Source organism: Aedes aegypti, chromosome 2 (genome assembly GCF_002204515.2).
Source record: "Aedes aegypti strain LVP_AGWG chromosome 2, AaegL5.0 Primary Assembly, whole genome shotgun sequence".
NCBI classification, from domain to species: Eukaryota; Metazoa; Arthropoda; class Insecta; order Diptera; family Culicidae; genus Aedes; species Aedes aegypti.
Genome location: NC_035108.1, coordinates 351,738,518 through 351,766,247, shown reverse-complemented (window position 1 = coordinate 351,766,247; position 27,730 = coordinate 351,738,518). Strand labels below are relative to the sequence as shown.

At 37.2% G+C, this 27,730-nt stretch overlaps 1 protein-coding gene across 5 annotated transcripts; it reads right to left on the bottom strand.

Annotated features, from left to right (window-relative positions):
* Window positions 1–770: 770 nt before the first annotated feature.
* Window positions 771–27,517, bottom strand: LOC5569861 (suppressor APC domain-containing protein 2). Of its 5 annotated transcripts, none has more exons than XM_021846293.1 (3): window positions 27,409–27,517; window positions 11,238–12,511; window positions 771–1,454 (listed from the first exon to the last, which is right to left on the bottom strand). In XM_021846293.1, exons 2-3 carry the CDS (start codon window positions 12,378–12,380, stop codon window positions 1,017–1,019), a joined length of 1,581 nt encoding a protein of 526 aa, XP_021701985.1. In that variant the 5' UTR covers window positions 12,381–12,511; window positions 27,409–27,517; the 3' UTR covers window positions 771–1,016. The 5 variants fall into 5 exon arrangements, with proteins under 5 accessions (XP_021701985.1, XP_021701986.1, XP_021701987.1 ...); XM_021846294.1 differs by having other exon boundaries at window positions 26,803–27,516; XM_021846295.1 differs by having other exon boundaries at window positions 27,169–27,516.
* Window positions 27,518–27,730: the final 213 nt, after the last annotated feature.

Genomic DNA, 27,730 nt, shown 5'->3' with positions numbered 1-27,730 from the left:
AAAGCTGGAAGGATACGATGGGCAGGACATGTTGCAAGAATGCCGGACAGCAACCCTGCAAAGATAGTGTTCGCTTCGGATCCGGTTGGTACAAGAAGGCGTGGAGTACAACGAGCTGGGAGGGTGGATCAAGTGCGCGTCGATTAAGCGAGCGTGGCGCAGAACCGAGGATGGAGAGATGCGGCCACGAGCCGCAACATGGTTGATCAATGTTATTCAAATCAGCTATACATTAAGAAACCAAAATACAGTATACAGGCACAAGCGATGGGTGCCAGTACTTGTTTTGAAAAAGTAAAATTTGCAACATTTGCATTTTCGATTGAAATTTTAAAGAATTTTTCTAAAAACTGATCAATGTTACTCCGGATTACGTTACCAGGTTTGTCTAATTGCAAGCAAAATATTATATTGGATTTCCATATTCTTTCAGACAGCTTGATTTGCTGCAGTATATTTATGGATTTTTTTTCTAATAATAATATATATAAATTTTTATGGACGTTTTGCTGGTTAAATAAATCTCAATTCACCCATGTAGAAAGATGTTCGAAATGCATAGAATAGGCAACATAGTCCTTTTAATCAACTTAAGCATTTGCAGATAATTTACACACCATGGCAAGCGAAATAGAACACCAATTGGTTACAGTGTGATAATTATATGAAAAATGAATCAAGTTTGACATTATTTGCACAAAAACTGTTATCTAGAATTGCAATAATTAGACCTTGTGATATTATTTGAATAAAAAATACAGCAAAACTTCTACACTAAAAATTTCTTTACTATCAAAACAATTTAAAAAACCATTGAAAAATTTCGACACAAATAACACCTTAAGTAATCACATTGAGGCAGCTGTGCTCATCCACCTAACTATCCATTTACACATCATCGTTATTTTTTTCATCTATATATTTGTTGCTCGGAAATCTGCTAACTTTTGACTAGCGCGATTGTCGTAACTGGGGGAAAAGCGAGAGAGAAATCTGGAATGGCAATCTTTCCTCGGTCAGAACACCAGCTCCTCGGTATTCGACGTCATGCTACTGGCTCGGTTGGCTCTCTGCAGCTGCAACAGTTCCCGTATCAGGGAAGACTTTTCCCGCTCTAGAAGTGACAGTTTTTCATTCTTCTGGTTGACCTCTTCCGAGAGTTGAACGTTTTGTTGCTTCAGTCGGTTGACCATTTCCGTTGGTGCGTTTCCTGGGCCGCCGCTTCCGGGGGAATTGACCACAGTAGGTTGGGCCTGTGCCTGGGCTCGCTGCTGCTGTTGTTGTGCTGAATGATGGTAGGTCATCGCTGCAGGAGGTCGAAGGGCTAGGTTCATGTGCATTGGGAAGCCACCGCGTTCCCAACTCTCGGCCAGGGTCATCAGGTGACGGTTAACTTCCAAAACACGGGCTCGCTGTAGGTCCAGTCGTTCCTGGTGCGTGTCGGTCCAGGTTTCCTGTAATTGGAGAATGAATTATTCTAGTGGACTGGTTTTTGTAACAATAGTATACTATTAAAACAAATATATTGCCCTTAAATTGAGTTTAGATATTTGAATTAGAGGGTCTTGTCCCGGGAATCCCGGGAAATCCCGGGATCCAAAAAATCCCGAATCCCGGGATATTTTCGAAAATCCCGGGATTTCCCGAAAATGCATGTTGAACTAGAAAATGCTGTTAAAATATTTTCAAATAATGGCACAAAACAAGCGGCATGTTATTTTTTCAGCAGTGCAAGAATGTTTTTATTGCATTTAGCTTAGTCAATAAGAGTTTTTATTGATATTTATTCTTAAACTTGTGTTTATCTGGTATGTTTGTTACGTAATTTTTTAACAAACTTCAACAGGTTTCTCTACGGTTTGTTCCATTTGTCAACAATTGATTTAGAGGACGATTTTTTTATCTTCCCGTAACCGTTTTAATTTGCCCGGTGTACCTTACACTTTTTGTGGTCTAACATATCTAATTTGGCTCTAACATCTAACATGGCTATTATGCCAATAATTTAAAAGCATGATGATTCCAACAATGTGAATAAGTTACATAATCATGAGAGTAGATTTTGAAAGATTTCTTGGTAAAATTTGAGAGTGATTGGTATTATCTATACCTAAACCTTAAGTATCACGATTGATTTTCGTTTCAAATTAACTTTAATAAATGACCATTGACTTAGACTGCAGATATGTGAAATATTGAAAAATATAATCTAAGATAGCATTGTTCTTTCCTATAAGAATTCAACTTAACCTTCACAAACAGGTTCAGTTATTTCGCAACTACCCTATAAAACTAAACATTGCTTCAAAACCCGCTTCGACTATTCTTTAGTCGTTTTGGAAGCATTTGATTTTTATCCCGGGATCCCGGGAAATCCCGGGATTTTCAAAAATAAAATCCCGGATCCCGGGATTTTTTCGAGTCCGGGAAACAAGACCCTCTAATTTGAATGGAAAATTTTGTATTGGAATGATGTGTCACGGGGATATAATCTGAAAATCTTATAAATGTTTTAACTTATTATTATTAGGGGCCTTCCTTAGCCGAGTGGTTAGAGTCAGCGGCTACAAAGCAAAGCCATGCTGAAGGTGTCTGGATTCGATTCCCGGTAGGTCCAGGATCTTTTCGTAATGGAAATTTCCTTGACTTCCCTAGGTGTAGAGTATAATCGTACCTGCCACACGATATACGAATGCGAAAAATGGCAACTTTGGCAAAGAAATGTTTTTTTTTTTTCTTTTTGGGTTTCGTGTTTTTTTTTTCTTTTTGTTCAACATTGCGTTAGACGGTGTGATAAGAAGAACGGGAATAGACACGAGTGGCACGATTTTCAAAAAGTCAGTCCAGCTACTTGGTTTCGCCGACGACATAGATATCGTATCACAGAACTTTGAGACGATGGCGGATACGTACACCCGACAAAGGGCTGAAGCTAGGCGAATCGAACTGAACATCAATGGGTCGAAGACGAAGAATGACAGCGAGGGGCTCAGGAGAGGACACGGCGTGCACCCCACCTCGAGTTCATATTGACGCCATCGACGGTGATGAAATTGGGATTGTCGAAGAATTCGTGTATTGCGCATTCGAGTAATCACTGCAAAGTCGCAGTTTTGCAGTTTAGTGCTCCAGCGACGTATTGAAATAGCCTGTGTGACCGCCGACACCAGCAGAGTAATCTAGAGACGCGTCGTTGCTGGAAATCGTGGATTCTCAGTTCTCTTCGATCGCGCAAAGTTCGCCATGACACGTAGTTTATCCATCTACAAGACGCTGATTAGACCGGTACTCATCTAGGGGCACGAAATATGAACCCTACGTGCAGAAGATCAACGCACCCTTGGTGTTTTGGAACGGAAGGTATTGTGGACCATCTTCGGCGCAGTGCAGATGGAAGACGGAACGTGGAGAAGGCGGATGAACCATGATTTACACCAGCTGCTGGGAGAACCAACCATCGTCCACCTCGCAAAAACTGGAAAGTTGCGGTCCCTACGCAGAATGCGTGGAAGTCAAAATCATGACAAATCCTGACTGGTAAGGTGTGACTGTTTTCGTTGTTGGCCGAGTATTAACTACAGCTTATTTTTGGCCACGACCTGTCGAAACTTTCCTAGGTAGATTGAGTGAGTAGGTATTTATCTGGTGTTAGTATTTAAGGTAGAGAGATGTGACGATTTCTTCAGTGGATACTAGTAACTGACACTGAAGAAGACTGCAAGTGGTAGTCGAAATACGCGTATCTGTCAAAGATAAGCATTTAGGAGCGGAATTCAAAGGTATACGGTACTCCATCTACTTTTAAACTTTATGTTGTTGCTAGGACAAAGCAAAGCCATGCTGAAGGTGTCTGGGTTCGATTCCCGGTCGGTCCAGGATCTCTTCGTTATGGAAATTTCGTTGACTTCCCTGGGCATAGAGTATCATCGTACCTGCCACACGATATACGAATGCAAAAATGACAACTTTGACTAAGAAAGCTGTCAGTTAATAACTGTGGACCGCTAACCCTAAGCTGAGAAGCAGGCTCAAAGAGGACGTAATGCCAAGAAGAAGAATATCTTCAGCACTTTTGCTATTCATTGTAATTATGAAACAACATTCGACATTTCGGTAGTCGAGGTAACAAGTTATGAATTCCAAAATATTATGGGCCCGGCACAGAGGACCGAGATCATACATCGATAGCATTAGGAATATCTGTATTATGCTTCATGATTTTCCTCAAAACATGTCCACAAACTTTCCGAAAATCTTATGAGCTTCTACTTTCACTATACCTATACCCTTGAGCAATTCTCTCTGAAACCAGGCCGCCATTGGCACACATCGTTAGAATTCCAATTTGATGTCCCTGATCTCTAGTATATGCTGAAACTAAAGGATGGCCCTTTCGGTTTTCTCAAATTGGTGGACCCCTCGTACGCCAGCTAGCTAAACAATTTGCGAAAAAGCCCATTTTTTGATAAATCTTAGGTATTTCTTCGCGTGATATGACTAATATTTCCCAAGGAACACAGCAAACTTAGTGGCATCTGATAGAGGGAGGATATATTGTAAATTTTGCACCCTATCGGACGCGACGATTTGTAATCGTCGCCAAAATCGTCGCCTGCCAAGCAACCTCAGTGAATTTGACGTTTCACCAGTCTTACCAACATAATGGCAAAGCACCTCCTTCGATTTATTTTCTTGCATTTGACGTTTCACCAGTCTTGCCAACACAAAGGCAAATCACCTCCTTTGATTGGTTTGCTGGCGACGATTTTTTCAGTCTGTTCGTAAGTTGGCGGCGCGTTTTGTTGTTGAAACAGACAATAGCTTTCATCTAAGACAAAAAACATTTGGTCGGCCTTTTTTAATTTGGCCGCCATCTTGGATTTTGTTAGAAAAACCGTTTTTCACCATCACCGCTCGCTTACAATTCTGAGTTCACCATCAGGAAGCTGAGAAAAAACCAAGTAAGATAGGCTACAAAAACAAGGTAATTGCTCCAGACTAGTTACTATGAGAATGGACGTATGGCATCTTGAATATGCATGCTTAATTCGACAGTGACTACAAACGAGTCACCACATATACCGGCTCGACCCTAATTCATGCAAAAAATTTTGATGTGTGTCCGTATTTTCTGCACTTATTTCTTTTGGAATTTATTAACGTGTTTCCCTTTGCATTCCAGATTTATCCATACAGTTGTGAATTTCCAAATACAAACACATGCTTCAAATGTTTTTCAAGCAATTCCTTTATTTAATTTTATTTAAATTATGTCGTAAGTCATTTCATTACGATTTCAAGCAATTTATCGAAGAAACAACCATCATAATTCATCAAATCTTCAATGAAATATATCCAGTGATTTTAAATGGTTTTATTGACCCCTTCATTTTTTACCACAAAATACTTAAACGGCGTTTTTTTTTTTCATAAGCCTACAAAAAACTCTTCTATTTTTAGAAGCAGTGTCGATATTGGTTATTGATCATCTGGTTTTGAAGATATTTAGATTTTCCTTGAGGGACCGATTTTCCCCATATATCCCCATATGTCTTTGGTCACCATTTTATTTTTAGTCAATTTATCATGTTATATCATGTTATATCATGTTATATTTATCATTAATGTTTGTTCAACAAATTTTGAATGGTTCGTCACAACAAGTGTCGACATTATTATCTTCTATTTTTTATATCAATTGAAAATATTATATTTACAAACATGTTTATAACTCACAAATAATTGTTTATCGTGGTCTAATCACTTATCAAAGTGAATCCAGTGACCCAACGATCCTCCCCATTGACAAACATCCCTCCCAGTAACCTTTGTGGAGATGCAGAGGCAAACACGGTCTCCAAATAGCAAAGGTTACACACTAACATTCCTTCCCTCATTCCCACCTGACTGCAAGGACGTAGCCGGTGTCGTTATTGACCCTGTATAAATAGAGGCACTGAACTATGCACACTGAAGAAGATCATGACCAATCCCAGTCAAACTTCTAGTTGATTACACTGCGGAACACGTTTTTGTCTCCAGCACCAAAATACCGCTATTCACTTAATTAAGGGTTGCTGAATCCATTGCCGTTTTCAGAAATATCATAGCACATCTAGTTTTTGAAATACTGACCGCTGAAAATGCAAAAAATGACTATTTCAGCCAACTTGCATGCAAGTTTGACAGCTTGTAAGGTAATATATTGGCTTAATTTGCCACAGAATTCAAACTTTATGTGTATAACAATACTTATTATCAAAGTTTGTAATACATTCCATGCGGAAAAGTTATTTTTTGATGGTTTAGAGAATTGTTGTATTTTGCCATATAGAAGAAACGAAGAATTTTGTATGGAGACTGCAAGCATGTTGAAAAAATCGGTTTAATCGAAATTTAATAGCGCAATTTCAATCAAATTATGTCTGAAATGAAAGTCGCATTTTGCATGTTTGGCGGATTAGATCACAAAAAATTATGATAAATCGTACTTTAAATTTCATGTAAACATGAATAAAACCAGTGTTTTATACAACTTTGGCGACCTGTGTCTAAAAACTGTGACGTGCTGGAATATTTCTGAGAATGGCAGCAACCCCAAATCTACTAGAGACACATAATTTGATCCTTGAGACACGCAAAAATGTCATTTTTGTTACGCTGTGTTATTTGTGCATCTTCACTGACTTCGGTCTATCACGGAATATTTTTAATGTCTTCTACAAAGTTGTTAAACATCTTAAAACGCGTGTTTTTGCTGAACATTGCACCTCTCTATCTCTTAAAGTCAAAGAATTATCAGTCGAATTAGTTTTAATAAGGCGTATTTGTTTGATAGTAAAAACCCATGCAAAGACGCTTATAGACAAAAGTTTTTATCAACTGCCGAAAGGGGAGATATGGTGCTTTCATGATTTGTAAGAGTTTTCTGCGCCATTTTGCGAAGCCAGTTATAGAGGCCTAAACCACCCCTTGAAAAAAGAGTAATTCATGAATAACTTTGTTATTCCAGTAGATAGGATAATGATATGTTCAGCAAAAATACGGGTTTTTCTATGACAAACAACTTTGAGAAAACACAAAAAATGTTAAAAATCTTGGAAAAAAGTTATAATAAAAAATATGATTTTTAGGGGCCATTCACATACAACGGCATATATCTCAAAAAGTATAAGAGATAGAAAAATCGTGTCTTCAACAAAGTTGTTTCAAATTGCCAATTCTACAACTTTGCCAAAGACACTATATGTCTATCTAAATGTTTTGAAAAAATAGCTTTTCTGTCTCACTGCTAGGTGGATTGATCACAAAACTTTTTTCGTCAAAAGTTGCGCTTTAATATACCAAGAAACTTCTCCGAACAAACTATATCGCTAAAATCAACGGTTTGGGCGCTATTCAAAAAGCGCATGAAATCGAGAAAATATAACACAGTGCATTGATATGATGATACACGCTATGTCTGAAACAGACGATTATAAAAATTGAATGTACATCGGATTTTTTCTCGCCAGAGTTTAGTATTTGGGTTATATTTTCATACTAAATCCCATGAAAATCTTGTTTTCGACGCATTTCCGCCCATACAAAATGTTTGGAAAAATTTTCACCGATAGAAAATTTTAAAACCTTCCGATTATGAAAATATAAACCTAATACTGATCTCTAGTGAGAAAAAATCCGACATTCGATTTTTTTAATTGTCTGGTTCAGACATAGCGTGTGATAGCTTAGCATAACTACAGCTAAGCTAAGCTATGTAAGGAGGGGGGTCTGGTCAAAGACCACGGTCCATGAAAATTCTTAAACTATTATATGGGCAAAAGACCACAAAGAAGTTGGGATAGTTTCTGGAATTGCAAAAAAAAAAATACCACGTGGCTTTTGGACGTTTAAAGACTTCCTCCGATTCACAGGTTCCTAATAATAAGAACTTATGCGAGTATGTCTCCTAATTATTCCACGATTTTATAAAAAAAAACTTCCAAGAGCTATTTCTAGATTTTGTACAGATACAATTGAAACAACTATCAAAGAACTCATCAAGAAATCTCTCTGAAAATTACTTAGAGGAAACTTACGAAAGCCTCTAGGAATTTTCCCATTGTTTCTCCTGGAATATTTTAATAAGTTCATTCGATTATTGTTTTTTTTTTTTAATTTTCTACATTAATTTCACCAGCAATTATTCCAAGTTTCATTTTTTTTTTTCAAATGATTCCAGAAAAATATTGTAATTTTCATAAGAATTCCAATGTTGCATAGTTGATGAATTATTCACACATTAATTTGGAAACCTTCTTCGGTACATGTATTGCCAATTATCTAACAATTGAGAATGGTGATTTGATGAGTACGAAGATCGTAAATTGTATGTATCGAAATCATGAGTTTTACGGAAATAACCTTTTTTTCATTTTATGCTCTATAATTTGGTTCAAACGTGTTAAATCTTCGAATTATTATTACTGGTTATATCTGCCTAAAACTTTAGAATATTCTGGAATATAGTCTCCGGATCTATGAGCGTGATCTATGAACTTTTGGAATCTTTCATATGAAAAGAAGTTCAAAGCAATATGTTGCTTTGTTTTGTTGCTGTATTGTTGTGTTGCACTTGAGAGATATTTTAAATAATAATTTATCGGTTTTAGGGATGGTACACAAATTATGTCACGCTAAATTTAAACTTTTTCGACCCCCCCCCCCTTTGTCACACTTTTTGTATGAGTCCTCCGTAAATTTTGTATTTAAATTAAATCTAAATAGTGTTCCATAAAAAAGTGATTTACACAATCACGTTCACCTAAGAACTTCCAGAATAATAGTACTTCAAATCAACGAGCATGATTTGTTAAATATTGAAGAATTTTGAATTTGGTACGTGTACTGTGATCTGTCAAACTTGGGTACATTTTGCAGTACCAAGGGACCAAATGCAGTACTAGAAGTGGTATCCAATCTGAACCCGAGTGGGACGCACCTGGTTATATGTCATAATTGACAATACAAATGGTTCTTCGAAATGTAACAATCTTCAAGGGTAAATTATAAATTGATCTTCATTTACTCATGTAGAATCCTATGTCCAAACACTAAGGAATTCTTGGAAGTTACACATTTTAGCCTGATTAAGAACCAAATAAATCTGTAATATCCTTTGGATACTGAAAAAGTTAATTTTTCAAAAGGGGCTGTCCATTAACCACGTGACAGTTTTTTGGGATTACAGACCCCCTCCCCCATCGTGGTCATTTGTCCATACAAAAATTTTAAAATTTGTATGAACCGTGATCTTTGGTCAAAACACCTCCCCCCCCCCCTCCTCCCATAAATGATCACGTGGTATATGGACGACCCTAAATATTATTATTCAAAATCAATTCTGCTCGAATCTCGCTGACAATCAGACGTGTTTCACATTTCGCTGTGTAGTCAATTCGATTTTGTTCGCCTTCAATGGCGGTCATAGGAGTTCGCAGTAACACTATCAAAGTGGATTTCTACGACTTCAAATCTCGACCTTCGTTTGCAGACATCCATTCTTTCATCAATGATGTTCTTGGTTTACGCCTTGACCAACTAAAAGGACTCCATGTGCATAATTGTGCTTATGTGAAGTGCATCGATCTCCAAACTACCGAAATGGTAGTCAACCAGCACAATGAGAAACATCACATCACAGTGGATGGTGTTAAATACAAAGTGCGTCTTTCGTTCGACGATGAAAGCACATTGGTCAAAGTCCATGACCTTTCGGAAAACGTCACCAACGACGACATTGCGATGCACACTACGTTAAGGAGCAAGTGTGGGGTCCTACCTTCGCCTGTAAAGGTATACCCTCTGGCGTTCGCGTAGCAAAAATGACGCTACGACGTCACATAAAATCGGTCATCACAATACAAAGTGAAAAGACACTGATTTCATACAAAACTCAGCCAAAAAGTTGCCTTCATTGTATGCAGCCCATCCATGTGGGCAAAACCTGCACGGACAATAGGAAAGCTACAAAACAGAATACTCTTCCAATCAATATGTCTGCGCCCGAAGAGCAGCACACGATGTCAACGACGGTTGAAGAAATTTCTTCTTCCCCACAAATCTCGCAGAACTCGATGGCTCTAGATGAAATGCTACAGCAAAATAAAGCAACGAAAGAACACCAACAACGACAGCAGCCGAAAAGGAATGTTCGCAATCTAAGCCCACCGGAGAGCAAATCGTCCCCTTAATGCTACAACTAGATAACTCGAAAATCAAAATTTTGAGATGTGCAACTTTGTAAATATGACCGTTTAACAAAGTGATGGTTATTCGCAGAGAATATGATTGGAAAATAAACTACAAGTTATGTATATTGAATCACACGCTTATGAGCTGTAGATATTTTTCAGATCTAATTGAGAATAATATTTTGACATATTGAAGTCAAAAATTTCAAATTTCGAGTTATCTAGTTGTAGCATCAAGGGGACGAAATCACCACCGGCGAAGAGAACAGATCGGAAGCCGACAGCCGCCGCAACCAGTGCAAGTGATAGTGGTGACGATATGGATACGGTTAGCAGTGTGCATCTTACGGATTCGGAACCTGAGCCAGCTCCAGATGATTTCGAGAAATGGATTGAACGTTTCAGCAAACGCACGCAAAAAGTAGACAAGAAAATAAAACAATTGAGGTGTAAAAAATAATTAATAATTAATTCAGACCCGAATGATCCTTACGGATTAAAAGGTCTTTCATAAAATGAAAAAAAAAATACTCAAAATACATAAACATTTTATATTAATTGAAAAAAAAAAGAAAGCTCTCAGTTAATAACTGTAGAAGAGCTCATAAGAACACTGAGCTGAGAACAAAATCTATCCTAGTTGGGACATAACGGCAGAAAGAAGAAGAAGAAGAGCGAAACTTCAAAACAGGCCCAGCGACATTTTTTTTTAATTTGCCCAGGAGTGCAGCTCAGCAAAAAAAAGATGGTTGAGCACAGATTTGATGGATTTGTTTTCTGACAATAACGGTTCATATCTGAAATTGTAATTCTTCATAAATCGATCTGACAAAACATTTTAAACGTTTTCCTAGGTGTCTATAAAAACAAGAATATAAATGAGCATATTCTTCATTCTAAGGTTGATCACCGTAATTACTTGGATATTGATGCTAAGCTCGCTTATCAATGCTATCCCATTATCCCGTGCAACAATACAAGCTAAATTATTCATCCACTCACCATATGCGCCCCGGACCGGCCCAGGTACTTGATCCTCTCCTGCACGTTCGCCAGCTGTTTCAGGTACCAGTCGCGGGCCTTCTCCACCGCCGTCAGCCCCTGCAGCAGGATGTCCTTCTCCTGTTCGATCTGCTTCAGCCGCTTGAGCATATTGTAGTCGACGCCATTCTGCAGCGTGTGTCGTCGGGGCTCCCGCCGTCTGTTGCCGCTTCCCTTCTTCTGGTATAGTCCAGTCGAGTGTATTCCCAACGAGGGCGATGAACTGGTCGTGTTGGAGAGGTCAATCTGGCCGTCGGCCGACCCCCGAGCCAAGCGAAGATGCGCCTTGTCCGGTTTGTCCGTTTCATTCATGAGCAGCGACATTTGCCAGTTCTGGAGAGCGTTGCGAATCTCCGCTTTGTCGATGTTGGAACTGGGTTGGGCGGCTCGTTCGAGGTTCAGGGCAACTCGGGGAGGCTTTGGGGGGCCATAAGTGCCCGGAAGGATAATTGGTGGTGATTCAAGATCTAGGTCACTGTCCGGGTTGAGCTGCGGCATACTGAGTGTCTTCTGCGCGGGCATGGCATTGTTCGGACGGACGGTGGCAGTGTTGGTGCTGTTGCTTGTCCAGGACGGTTTGGATATGCTATCCAGGTCGAGTATTGGGGCCGAGGGTGGCCGAACGGAGAGCTTGGTCGGAGAGAGAGGCAACTTTTCAGACTCTTTGGAGAACCGAGTCGTTCTGCTCGCTTCGGCTTGATTGCGTACCAAGCATATCTTCAGGCCGCTGCAGAATCGCTCGAACGAGAGCAATCCATTAGGGGGCGTAACCTTACGCAGGCTATCAATTACTCCCCGTGGCAGTCCCTTGGATCCATCGTCCTGCCAGCGGTCTTCAATATCGGCCAGTTTCACCAAACCAGTTTTGTCGTCGTCCATAATATCGAACAATGTGCGCATCGCAGACACGAATGGCTTCGGAAGTCCTTCCCCACTTCCTGCGTCCTGCTGTTGAAGCGGATGTTGCGGTTGGGCCAACTGGGGCTGATGGTGAAGGTGATGGTATCCATTATGCTGATGATGTCCACTTAAATGCACCCCATTGAACCCGTTAACCCCGTTTAGCGTGAGAATATTTTTACGATTACGGTTTGTCGTTGCCATTACGTTTCACTTTTAATGTCGTGTGAGTCCATCACACACACCTTACGGGGCACTATTTTCACCAGTTCATGCTTCTTTTTCGGTTGAAGTATTTGATCACTCACAAAGTGCTGCGCTAGTGTGGCCTTAATCTGCGAGATAAGCGAAGGAGGTGCTTGATGAAGGAGGCAAAACCTACATTCGATGATTTATGTAGGGGGACATGGGGCAAGAAGGACACCCGGGGCAAGAGTGCCACCTCTAATTTCACGTAGTTCAAATCAATTTTTTGATGTTTAATGCAGGATAAGTATAAATTGAGTACTAATTGAGGGTAGTGTAAATATTACAGTTAAAAATTGTTAGTACAAAAAATTAGAAAAATGTCTTTAACTCACCAACGTAAAATATGCGAATTATTATAAGAATGTAAGACTGGAAAACAATGTTTGACTCCCAATAAATACAAAACATATTGATTTTTCCGCACAGTATCGATGATTTTCAATTGTTTAATATGACTGTGAGGATTTTTTTTCGAAAAAGTCTTTTTGACATTACATTTTACATATATAATAACAGTATGTCTTATGGGGCAAGAGGGACACCGAAATTTACTCATATAAAATCAAATGAACTTTTATTTTTCTTGTTTAATATTGCATTCAATCAATGTTCCCTACTAAATAAAATCAAAATAAACCATCTTGGACATTTAAAATGGTTTCTGAAAATGTTAACTATTATTGTTACAGTCAAATAAGATGAAAACTAAATTAATTTCGTAAAATTACTTTTTAACTATAAGTCAACTTTTATCCCTCAGTTTTTATCTTTACTTACTCTACAATTTATCCTTTAGGCGGGGAAATAATAATATACAAAATTTGTGGCATTTTGCTCTGGTGGTCTTCTTGCCCCATTCGAGTGGCACTCTTGCCCCGTGCCTCGTTTAAAAACCTCATAAGAAGGGACATTTTCAAAAATCTCAAATCATCATGTGTTTCTTATATTTTTGAAATCTATCGATAACATCATTTAGAACAAGAGCTGAGCTTGCCCCTACACTGGAATAATCTTCAAAAATTGTGCTTATCAACCATGATTTGAACCTATATATCTTAAGGTGTCCTTCTTGCCCCCAGCCCCCCTATTCGCGAACGTTGGCTGCGTCAAAGGAATGCAGCGCAGAGTTTTGAGGGAGCAGCAGTCAGTTTAGCCTTCCAGCGACTCTGCTGCCGTCCGGAGCCTAAAATTTGAGATCACATTTTTTCGAGTCTCCCTTTTGGTGCTATTTGTTTGTTCACTTTTCGCACTAAACAGTCTGTTGCGGTTGGGCTGGGGATGTTCCTTTTTGTTTATTGTTTCTAAACTTTTCAACATTGTTCATATTACAGTGATTTGCAGCGTTTGACCTTTTTAAATACTTTACATGATCTTTTGGTTGAAATGGTCACACAAAATATACTTTTGAAAACATTTCATGAAGCTATTTGAGCTGGGATTTGGCTTCGCCGTCTAAGATAACCGAGACAACAGTAGATCCGATTTTTTGATTGAGATTAAATTAACACCAAATCATGAAACTAAAATCAACTGCTTTACTACAGAAACCTTATGCTTAGAATTTGTAAAAGATTACATTTATATTTATATTAATTAGGCAATCTTTTGAGCAATTCTCGCTGAAACCAGGCCGCCATCGGCACACATCGTTAGAATTTCAATTTCACAATCGCTTGTGTCCTATTTTACCCATATAGCACGCATAGCCGTGCGTATAGGCCTGAGTGAAAGCAAAAATGCTCAAACATTCAAAGCTCAGTGGAAAAGAGGAAAGAGAAAAATAACCTTCATCGTTTTTCAAATTTTCAAAACCAGTTTTTTTTTTTGCTCAAAATCGAAGCAATGTTCATGAAAATCTATCATTGCATTGCACTTTCTATTTGTAATTCAATGATAGATTTTTACTAGGATTTCATTGAATATGAAAGAAAAAACTGGTTTTTAGTTTTCGATGATTGCTAACGATTGAATTATGGATTCTTGAGTCTTAACGAATTCAAATATTTTTTTGTTTGTATACTAATACACATATCTTGTTTCTAGATATGGCCAGAGGATACATTAATGAATGTTTGCCCTTTACTGGCATATACCGGATTTCCTGATATGTCTGAAACATAGTTTTTTGGGAACTTGTAATCAGAAGACACATTGTGTTTGTTTGACAAATTGAGACATGAATTTGCGGAAAAATACGCGTTCTTGTGAGACTCGAACTCACGACTCCGTGTACGCTAGACTCACGCTTTAACCAACTACGCTACAGAACACCTTATGATTCTGCAGAATAGAAAGCCAAACTGAATTCGAGTACTAACTATGAACACATCTCTTTTCTCCTTTCAGCCTCGGACCATTGATTAGCTTAAGCCTTAAGGAAAACACTCTTGTCGAAATCATCGCAAAATTTTTCGAAAAGCTCGAAAAAGTAATGAAAAATGCAGCAAAATGTGCTGATTTTGCTGTGACCAACAGAGTAAGCCACCTGATTGATGCTATTTTCATGAAAAATTAAAAAAAAAATGTGAAAGGTCAGGTTAAATAAAAAATACCTATAGAAGTTGAATAACTTTTCACCAATTATTTAAATTTTTACATACCGACGTAGAAGATGGCGCACCCTGTACCTTATGTATACCACGTCCTACATAAATTCTATAGACTTGAACAAAGTGATTTTTTTTTTCATAATAAGTCAATATTCAAAACTGAAAAGGCAATAGATGGCTCTTTTTCAGTGGTAGTAAAAACGAAACCCTGAAGCAAAGAAAGCCCCTCGGGAGATGAACTAAACACAAAAAGTTATGTATTCACTCTACACTTGATTTCTTATCACTACTTTTTTGATCCAGTTTCCAAATTGCAAGTAATTTACGTTTTTCATTATTTTCCATACGTTTTGACAGTTCTCCGACTACCATTCTTCCAGGCGCTTGTGTTGAAAGTTTGAGAAATTTGAGAATCCAGCGTAGCGTGATCAGTGGGAGGAATACAAACAACAGTGTCGTCGCTCGGCGGCCGGTGAAATAAACTGAATGTTCGAAAGGTGTTGCCTGTACTTTTTGCCGCTGGCGCCAATTGTTAGCGTTTAAGAACGAAATAAACAGTCGTTACCCTATTGTTGCATTATCTAAGATTGTTTTGCTAAAACTACAGTTGCATAGCATTTTAATAGGTTGAAACGTCGAGAGCTTTCTAAAGGCTAAGTAACCCGTCATTCGTTTTGGCAGCCATCTTGACATTGCAGCTCGCAATTTCAAAGTAATAAAACTCATTTCTCATAGTTAATATTGATCCCAAAAAGTATCACTACATGCGCTTACGTGTGGGAAGTATGTTGATACTTTTTCAGCAGCATCAGTGAAATATCAACTGATTTTCTTCAACTCTGAAATGTGACATGATTAGGCAACAATCATAAACAACGCATACAAATTGCAATGACAGCCTACTTCGTCTTAATAGAATTAACTAGATATCAAGATAGAGAACCATAGTTAAAGTTGGTTTTCATGGCTACCTCGATGATTACTAGGATAGCAATTGCATTGATTTTATGTTCTGGCTGTAACTCGATTCGTCCTATCAATATCAAGTTAAGGAGAGATGACTGTATCATGTATTTTTCACACAGTGCGCATCGTACCTTCGTGCTGTGCGTACACGAATTCTCTCTGCTCTTGGAAGTTTTCTTAAAAACTACCTAAAGCAATAAAACAGTACTTTTCAGTGCTACAAAAACAGTACTTTTCAGTGCTAAAATTAAAAACGGTACTTTTCAGTGCTACTAAAACAGTACTTTTCAGTACTATTTTTTCTACTATTGATCCCTTTACGATCCTTGTTTGGACCCGTGCCTTCGATTTTTCGTTGGACCCGTTGGCGAAAGCTAGCGGTGGTAATCCTTCTTGGACACCGTCTTGGGAAAAAACCTTTCGAAGGTCACGTCTTCTTTAGTTTATTAATTAAACATGGTATCAACAACAAACAAAAGGAAGGGTGAATCTCTGAATTCACTACTTCCTTCCAAAAAAGTGGGTTTTAAAACTGTCACTACACGTGGCAAGAATGGAAGAAAGGACGCTTTCCCGGAATGCGAAGTTTCTTCCAAGGGTGAAATGAATAATTGTATCGAAATGAGCAATCAGTTCGATGCTCTAGACAAATTTTCCGAACACCAAATCGAAGCAGCCTCTAGCCCAGGCTCTTTGATTCAAGTGAGGAAGCAAAGAGTGCCGCCTATCGTGGTCAGTTGTTCCGAATTTGGGGGATTTAGGCAGGAGATCTTGAACTCCATTAGGGGAATCAAGGTTTCCTTCCAAATCGCAAAGAAAGGAGACTGTCGCGTTTTGCCGGAAACTCTTAAAGATCGTGAGCTTCTTCTCAAACATCTTGAAGAGAAGAAGCACAAATTTTTTACTTATGACGACAAAACTGAACGTTTGTTCAAAGTTGTCTTGAAAGGTCTCTCAAGTGACTATAAATCACCTGAAGAGATCAAAAATGGAATAAATGATTTACTTGGATTTTCCCCAGTCCAAGTAATCCTTATGAAAAAGAGAACCCAATCTGGCATTGTTCGGAAAGGGCTTTCTCAAGAATTTTATTTAATTCACTTTAACAAAAAAGAACTAAATAATATTAAAGCTTTAGAAAAAGCAAAACTATTGTTTGATGTCCGTGTGACATGGGAACATTTCCAGAAACCTGGAGGAAATTACCAGAACCCCACTCAGTGCCGTCGGTGCCAAAAGTGGGGTCATGGTACAAAAAATTGTCGCATGGATGCTAAATGCATGATTTGCGGAGGTTCTTCTCACGCCAAAGACGTCTGTCCAGTGAAGGAAGATACCACCAAATTCATATGTTGTAATTGCGGGGCTAACCATAAGTCCAATTTTTGGAATTGTCCTTCACGCAAAAGAGTCATTGAGGCTCGTGCCAGGCAGATGAAAGATAATATCCGTTACGATAACGGTCGTTTCCGGAATTTGCCTGGTAGAGTATCGAACAATGCTCATTTTTCAGTTAACGATCGCTTGATCATGAATCATACCCATCAGGAAAATCATAATCATGCTCATTCACAGACTAATTTTAATCCGTCGGGTAGCCGTTCGAATTTTTCTATTTCGAATGTATCTACCCACGGTAAATCCTTTGCCGATATCGTAGCAGGAAATTCGAATTCCCCTGTTCGATCCATGGGTACCCATTCTACTTGTTTCAAATCAAATGGAAAAAACCCTACCGCCACAGGTAACTCCGCTTCTTCGTCTACCGGAAATTCCAATGGGAAATCACATGACATGTCTGCCTCTGATTTTAATTTTCTAACTGAACAATTGAATCTAATGATTGATGCAATGTTCAAAACCACCACTATGACTGAAGCAGTCCAAGTAGGTGTAAAATTTACAAATCAAATTGTTATTGGATTACGTTTTTCTAATGGATCCAAATAATAATTTAAATATTTTAAATTGGAATGCTCGTTCTCTGAATGGTAAAGAGGACGAGCTGTTTAATTTTCTTACGGTTCATAACGTGCATATAGCAGTTATTACCGAAACGTATTTAAAACCTGGATCTAAACTCAAAAGAGATCCTAACTTTTTTGTTTATCGTAATGATCGACTTGATGGGGCATGTGGGGGAGTTGCAATCATCATTCATAGGCGTATAAAACATCAACTGTTTTCATCATTTGAAACTAAAGTTTTTGAAACTTTAGGTGTTTCTGTTGAAACACAGTTTGGTAAATATACTTTCATAGCTGCCTATTTGCCTTTTCAATGCTCTGGGCAGCAAGTTAATTTGCTCCAAACTGACTTGCGTAAATTGACTCGCAATAAGTCAAAATTTTTTGTCATTGGTGACTTTAATGCCAAACATCGGTCATGGAATAATTCTCAAAGTAATTCCAACGGCAGAATTTTATTTGATGAGTGCTCTTCAGGATATTTCTCAATTCAATACCCTGATAGCCCCACATGTTTTTCCTCTTCTAGAAATCCATCTACGATTGATTTGGTCTTAACCGACTCTAGTCATCTTTGTAGCCAACTGATTACTCATGCTGATTTTGATTCTGATCATGTCCCTGTTACATTTCAAATATCCCAAGAAGCGATTCTCAATCCTATCAGCTCCACTTTCAATTATTTACGAGCCGACTGGAATATATATAAAACGTATGTTGACTCCAATCTTGATGTTAACATTTCTTTAGAAACTAAACTTGATATTGAAAATGCTCTTGAAACTTTAACAAATTCCATTGTTGAAGCCCGGAGCATTGCAATTCCAAAATGTGAAGTAAAATTTGAATCCGTGATTATAGACGATGATCTTAAACTCTTGATCCGTCTTAAAAACGTGAGGAGAAGGCAATTTCAACGCACTCGCGATCCTGCTATGAAAATTATATGGCAGGATTTGCAGAAAGAAATCAAGAAACGTTTTGCTCAATTAAGAAACAAAAATTTTGAAAATAAAATTTCTCAATTGGACCCTGGCTCTAAGCCCTTTTGGAAATTATCGAAAATCTTGAAAAAACCTCAGAAGCCAATACCGGCATTGAAAGAGGAAAACAAATTATTACTAACTAATTGCGAAAAAGCTCAAAAACTTGCTATGCAGTTTGAAAGTGCGCACAATTTTAATTTAGGACTTACTAGTCCAATTGAAAATGAAGTTACTCAGGAGTTCGAAAATATTCTCAATCAAGAGAACGTTTTCGAAAATGCATGGGAGACTGATTTGGAAGAAGTGAGAACTATTATTAAAAAAATCAAAAATATGAAAGCTCCTGGCGATGATGGAATTTTCTACATCCTCATCAAGAAACTTCCAGAAAGTAGCTTATCATTTTTAGTTGATATATTTAACAAATGTTTTCAATTAGCATATTTTCCTGACAAATGGAAAAATGCTAAGGTTGTTCCAATTTTAAAACCAGACAAAAATCCTGCAGAAGCTTCTAGCTATCGTCCAATCAGTTTGCTTTCCTCCATCAGTAAACTTTTTGAAAAGGTTATTTTGAACAGAATGATGGCCCACATCAACGAAAATTCAATTTTTGCCAATGAACAGTTCGGATTCCGCCATGGACATTCGACCACTCATCAACTTTTACGTGTAACAAATTTGATCCGTTCCAACAAATCTGAAGGCTATTCTACTGGTCTTGCTCTTCTAGACATAGAAAAAGCATTCGACAGTGTTTGGCATGAAGGTTTGATTGTAAAATTAAAAAACTTTAATTTTCCAACATACATTGTTAGAATAATTCAAAGTTATCTGTCAAATCGTACACTTCAGTTTAATTATCAGAACTCCAGATCTGAAAGACTTCCTGTAAGAGCTGGTGTTCCTCAAGGCAGCATTTTGGGACCAATATTATACAATATTTTCACATCTGACTTACCTGAGCTACCTCAGGGATGTCAAAAATCTTTGTTTGCGGATGACACAGGCCTCTCCGCCAAAGGACGAAGCCTGCGTGTCATCTGTAGTCGATTGCAAAAAAGTTTGGATATTTTTTCTTCATACTTGCAAAAATGGAAGATTTCTCCAAATGCTTCCAAAACTCAACTAATAATATTCCCACATAAACCAAAAGCTCTTTATTTGAAACCTTCAAGTAGACATGTTGTCACGATGAGAGGGGTTCCAATAAATTGGTCAGATGAAGTTAAGTATCTAGGGCTCATGCTAGATAAGAATTTAACTTTCAAAAATCACATTGAGGGCATTCAAGCCAAATGTAATAAATATGTAAAATGTCTCTTTCCCCTTATTAATAGAAAATCAAAACTTTGTCTTAAGAACAAGCTTTTGATATTCAAACAAATTTTCAGGCCAGCCATGTTGTATGCTGTACCAATATGGACTAGCTGTTGTAATACCAGGAAGAAAGCTCTGCAGAGAATTCAAAATAAAATTTTGAAAATGATTCTGAGGCTTCCTCCCTGGTATAGTACCAATGAGTTACATAGAATATCCAATGTTGAAACATTGGAACAAATGTCAAATACAATCATTAATAATTTCAGGCAAAAATCGTTACAATCTTCTATTGCCACGATTAATGCGTTATATGTTTAGGTTAAGTTAGGTTAAGTTAGGTTAAGTATATTAAAAACATTTTTTTTCTCTTATAAGCAGGTGAAATCAACTCACCTGTAAAAAAAACTGAACTGCTACGGCAAATGAAATGTAATATGTTGTTAACAAAATGTTAATTAAATCTTAAATTTGTTTTACCAAATTAGGATGATAGTGTTGTCAAATAACACAGAACACCTAGATATAAGAAATGAATGTAATGTTTGGAATGATACTAATAAAGAAAAAAAAAAAAAAAATTATTTTTCACAAAAAAAAATTAATTGTTTTAAAACATAATCATTATGTGTTCCCAGACAACCACAAGTCGCATAACAGTTAACGCAATAACTCGTTTATTTATACAAATTATATCACTTCCACGCTACATAGTGCATGAAATCGTCTGATTGATGAGTTTTCTCGCATAAAACGCTACTTTTATAGTTCAGTCGAATCAATCCGTAGCAGCTGTCAAATATACATTTGTTTTCATAAATAATGTCGCATAAGATTACAGAATAGTTCGAGAGAAAATGTATACACTCGCATTGTATGCCATTTTCATCATATAAAATTTGCACTCAATAAAGCCTTACCGCGACATCTTGTAGTGAAATTTTGCACATGTAGGCATCGTATAACGGAACAGGTGATTTTATTATAGTAAATTTAGGATGTCTGAGTTTAAAATCTGGTAACACGCTGCTGCTCTTGTGAGAAAGATAATATCAATCAATTTCAAAATGAAACTGTCATAGCTGTTTGTAGCTCTACCTTCTAGCATTAAGAGTTCCGAAAGATTAGTAACTGCTTTAATTAACTAACATTTTGTCATTACAAGACCAGTGCATTACAACAGAGTTGTAACAGGTTTTGTTAATCAGTTAGCGTGTTTTTGTAACAAAATATGTTAGAATTTTGGCTGGTTAGACGTTAAAATAACAAAAATTATAACACAATATGCTTCAAATCAAACAAAAATGCTTTAATAAAGATGATAATAATAAAAACAAAAATGTAATTCATTTTGTTATTTTTCATAACTGAATTATAACAAAAATTGTTATCAGCAATTTCTCTCGATTTTTTACAACAAATTGTGTTATAATTATATTTTGAAATTGAAACAAATTCGAAACAGCTTTTATTATCATAACTGATTTTGTTGTAATTATTTTATAATTTCCTCCATCAATTTAAAGTGATTCTAACAAAAAATTTTTGCTTGTTACAAATCTTGATACAGGTATGTTCCGATTTGTCAACTAATTATTCCGTTTTTATCAACACAACAATTTTTTTTTCAATGCTTTAAATATGAACTAAACACTTATTTCGAAGCTATTAAATGTTTTTCAATAGCCTCAGAGTTGCTATTTCGACTTTATGTTAGTGTTGATCACCTACGATACATAATATATGTCAAGTCATATACGATTCAATAAGATTTGACTCCTTCCTATCCGCTAATCAACTAGAGTTTTCAAACTTAGCATGGGCTGTTGGACAAGATTGACGCATCATTTCAACAGTCGAGAGTTGCTCTGGCCACGTACTAGCAACCAGGCTTGACAGAACTCCTCTGCGATATAAAAATCAGGGTGGCCACCGAACCGGGAAAAACGGGAAAAAGCCGGGAATTTGAATCCACCGGGAAAAAGACGGGAAAAAAAACGGAAATTTGAGAAGATCACCGGGAAAATCGTGTTGAACGAACATCTTAAAGCTATAAATCTACAAATCAATCTCCAAAATAAGTTATAGAAAGTTGTTATGTTTAACGATTTGGCCATGAGGCATCCGCCATTTTGAAGAAATTTCTTTCAAGCATTAATGATTTAATTTCAACTATGCTACATCATATTTCTTAAAAATGTTTCACACTCTTCTTAGCAATGTTTCGAAATATTATTTTGATTTTTCGTTCTTGCACTGTCAGGGCTAATATTTCTTGAACTTTTCTCTAACTTTTTTACTCGACGTTTTAAATCAAAGTTTAATTACTTATTACAGATTGGTTTAGCACTTTTTTTGAATACCACAACTAATCTTGAAAAGAAGACTTTATTTATAAACGCTTTTAATGTGTCACTAGTTATTTAAAAGACAAGGTTTATAATAATTTACGATTTTAATAACGAACAAGCAGTTACAGCTTATATGAAATGTGTAGAATATCTATACAAAAAGGCATTACGAGAGGGTGGGTGGATGTCAAAAATAATATATTTCGATGTTATTAAAATTGTGACTGAGCCCTAATTAAGTGCTTCTACATGTGTGGCCTTATTTCATCCATACCTTGAACATATTTGCTTTAGAGAACTCTTTATTTTTATGAAGAAAATTCTAAGGAATGAGAATTGAAATAAATTCAATTACGGTGAAGAACTTCTTTGGCATCTTGATGATTTACTTAGACACCTGGGGCTTTTGTCGGCCAAATTATCTGAAATTCAGCATTAAGATGCGCTTAAGATGATTATAAACCAAAGCCAAACCTCGAAATTTCTAGAGCATGAGTCTTGAAAACCAAACTGAGCTCTGAGCTAAAATGTTGATCGTTTTATCATCACCAGAGTACAATAAATCCATCAAATTTTCAAAGCGAACGGTTGTCAGGTTCTCTGAATCTTAAAACTTGAACTTGAAAATTCTAAGTTTGGCTTAAAGGGCATATTGCTGGTAAATATGGTTCAAATAGCATTCAAATTAAACCCCTGTCGTGTCAAGAGTAGGATTTGTTTTATTAGCACAATTAATCATCTCTTTCCCACGATAGATAGCTCCAAAGCTCCATTGATTTTCGATGAACGCGAGACAAATCGATTCATATGAATACTATTCTATATAGTTTTCAGAATAAGATTCTATATAGTTAGAACAATCTAATAGTCAACTTATTGTTCCAAACAATTGATAAACAATCAAAATACTATTGGAAAAAAAATAAACCGATGCTTTTAACAGAAACGATTTTTCATATAAAAAAGTCAATTGAAGTTGTTGAAAAGGGTGTATTAAACACCGGGAAAATTATGTAAAAAATACAGGGAAAACCGGGAAAAAAGCGGGAATTTCAAAATCGAAATTTGGTAGCCACCCTGAAAAATGAAGCGATTTTGATGTTTTAACACAGATCTTGATGATTCAACACAGATCCTCAAACAATTCGAGTGAGAGTGCAAAAAAATACGAGGATTTTTCTGGTATTCTTTCTCTCTTATTGCTTTGCTCACATTTACTCACACTTCAAAAGAACTTTCGAGTGTCCCGCTCGAACAAAATAGCCCTCACGGAGTTGTGATGGCACTCTTTTCTATGGAATTTTGCTCTGTTCTGCATGTGCTTCGCTCATTTTTCGTTGCTTCTCTGTTTATATTTTTTTCGCTCCCTCGCAAAGAGGCAAAAACATTACGCTATTTTAGAGTATGTCACCAAACTCTGATGATGTTGTGGAGTATTGTCAAGCCTGCTAGCAACAACTGGTATTTGTGATACGTACTTAAGAGAGTTGTAGAGATCTCTCCGTTTTCTTAACATGGCATAATCAAATTTTCGATGTCAATGTGATAAACATATTTTAATGAGTTATCAGTTTTTTGTTATACGTATCAAGGGATGTACTTGAGAATTAATTCAAGAATAAGTAATGGCAAGAGACATGATCGAGTATATTTTATTTTTGATAAGACTATCTACCCCGTCATATTTGGTACATTAACTATCTTTTATCTCTCAAACTCTATAACATTGCACAGATTGCAACAGCCATTGATTAGGTCCTGTTGCAAGGATAGGGGAAAAGGTCCAACAAAACCTAACAATCTATTGAAATATTTGGAATCTCCATACAATAAGTTTGAATCAAGTAAGAGGGAAAAGAACTGAAATGGGTGACAACTGTTGATACTGGATAGTCCCACATCATGCACTTTCCTATCTCAAATTTGTTGGGATATTGATCTTTAAGCAGACACGCGCCTCTTCTTCATGCGGAGACCAAAAGTTTAAGGAAGATCTTATACCAACTGCCATACCTTATTATAGAACGAAGCCACACCTCAAATTTTTAAGAGCACTAGTCTTGAGCACCAAACAGCGCTCCTCATTAAAAATTTATCCCATTGGTCACCACCAGCAGGCAAGTATTTTGATTGATTTTCAACGCGAACTGTTGTCAGATTCTCCAGTATTGTGCACTTGAAAATTTTAAGTTTGGCTTCGTATTATAATCACCTTAATCATAAAACCTAACAAAAGAATGGGGCCTTCCTTAGCCGAGTGGTTAGAGTCCGCGGCTACAAAGTAAAGCCATGCTGAAGGTGTCTGGGTTCGATTCCCGGTCGGTCCAGGGTCTTTTCGTAATGGAAATTTCCTCGACTTCCCTGGGCATAGAGTATAATCGTACCTGCCACACGATATACAAATGCGAAAATGTAAGCTTTGGCAAAGAAAGCTCTCAGTTAATAACTGTGGAAGTGCTCATTGAGCTGAAAGCAGGTTTTGTCCCAGTGGGGACGTAATGCCATAGAAAAGAAGAAGAACAAAAGAAATTCTAACCAACAAGTTCTAATTTGGATATGCTTGTTCTGGAGTTTATACACTTTTGTGTTTTTGATAACCATATTCAATATTGTTTTACTAAACAAAGCACTAGAACTTAGTTTAGTTTAGTGCTAGCCTATTCGTGATCTAACGCAGAGGTGAAGATAGCACTGTTCTAGAATGGCGATTAGTGCATCCCAGTCGAAGTCGGTAGTGATAAATTTGGAAGAAAAATCACCACAATCATTTTACAGAATAGATTTTGACAATCTAAAGCACAGGAAACCGTAAATATTTATTTAGCCTGCGAAACTCTTGCAACATAACCCCATATTTAATCGCTAATCGGGTGTCAAAGATGCAAAAAACGTACCTTGGCAAAAAAAAGCTCTCAGTTGATAACTTTGGAAGTGTTTATAAAAACAAAAGGCTGAGAAAAAGGCTCGTCCTCAGTTGGGTTGTAACACCATAAAGAATAATAAGAAGCACAAGGTAGATGATAGAAAGAAGAAAAAAAAGTTGATTCTTGTTAAATCTTTCTTGAAACAAAAAATGATCAGCGGACCAATTTTTTTTGTAGTGATCCTTACAAATGTGCCCTATTTTATGATGCAAAGCATATTTATGTGATTATCGTTTTATTATTCCATATTTCATACATTTAAATTCTAACCAAGAAAACTTAAATTATTAATGATATGTCGCATTAATTTATCATATTGATTGATTAGAGTCTTCAATCCACATAATTTACGAACTTATACGACTGAAAAATCTTAATGCTAATCACAGCTCCTAAACATCAATACTGTCCACTATTATGATGAAATTGTATATTATCTTGGCAAAACTGTAATTTTATTTTAATATTTGTAAAATATTTTGTCTAAGAAAATTATTCCGTTTTTGTCAACTGAAAATTGCCGATCGTGTAGATAAAAACGAAATATACCTGTATAATTGTGCTACAATTTTGGTCGGGTAGTGATCATATCATTTTGAAAAACCCTATTTGTAACATATATCCATTATATGCAAAATACTAATTTTGATGAAATCATATTATTGAATATAAACAAATTCAGGACTGCATTTCCAATCACTGCATTGTTTTGGAAATATTGGAATACAGTAATGACCCGATTTTGTCAGCCCCGATTTTATCTACTCCCGATTTTATCTACCCTCGATTTTAGCACCTTTTTAGACCCGATTTTGTCTACCCCCGATTTTAGCAACCTTTTGACCCGATTTTGTCAGCCTTCAAAAAATACATTTTTTTAATGTGGAAATATGAGGTACAAAAATAATGTAAAAAGTCAGGTATGACATTTGCCACGTCTATAAGATCATCTAAAGTATGAATTCACTTTGTATCGCAGTTATCACAGAACGTAGTTACGTTAGGGGTCTTGTATATTATTACGGGTCATACAAAAATATAAAGAAACGCTGTAAACTTTAACAAAAACTTAAACTGTTCATACATCAATCAAAAATTCGTATCGCAAGTAATCTCTTACTTCACTTGAGCACTTATCATTTCCGTTCTTCAAAAATCAAAATCTTAGCCATAATTCAGCAACACGCATTCCAGCACTGATCTATGCCCCTACATCTACATTATTTGGAACATCCCCAAGCCAACCGGTCGCGTTGCAGCATCACACATCACTTAAGAGCTATTCACTTCACTCAATTAACTCCGACCGCTTACATTTTTACAGTTAATGAATGTCTCCTGTCTTCGCCAAAAGCAACGAAACTCTTCTGTCGTCGGTGCAGCTACTGCCGAGCCCACCTGGAATCTACGTCATCTAGGGCCCGAGCCGAGCAAGCACCCGATCACTCTCTGCACAGTGAAGCCAGCTCAAATTTGCAAACAATGCCAATGGTGGCGGCATCGGTTAATTGCAATCCGAACCAAAACACGCTTAAGCTGCTTGTTGTTCCCTTTCCTGACTTAAACAGCCCCTCAGCTTCTCTCCCAGCAGTACAGGAAGAGAGCTTTTAAAATCCGAGTGTGTGCGCGTTGATTGCTTCTATTTTCTTCGGTATTCAATTGAGCCACCACAATAATCACCCGGTACCGACGCCTGCCCGCCGAGCCCTGCTGCTTCTGAATCAACGGACATCGGCTTTTAAACAGCTCGATCAGTTTTCGAGGATTTAAAACTGCGACGGTGCAACTAAAACGTATTTATCCGAAAGCGTGAAGCTGTACGCTGAATTCAAGTGATCAAGAGAGTCGTTCGTTGGTCTCCGGAAGGCTTAATCTGGCTACGCTGCAACCGATTCTGCTCAACGCTCACAGCCCTCTCACCCGAAAACGATCAGTGCGCGGTGATCGTGTTTTTCCACGCGCGGACAAACTGACCGACGAACTGCGTAAACTAAACCGATCGATGCTCTGTGCAAAACTATACTAACTGGCAGGTTTTAAAGTTTTATGCTTTGTGCCACCACACGGTCGACCATACTTGTGCACTCAAGGGCGTGTCCAGGATTTCCATCAGGGGGAGGTCTGAGTGACCTCAAAAGTTCTTTCATAAATAATCAGCCTTAATTTTTCACAGGAGCACACATATTACACTTTTTCTCGAAATAGTTATGTTGTAGACGATCAGAGAGCATTGAAAAACATG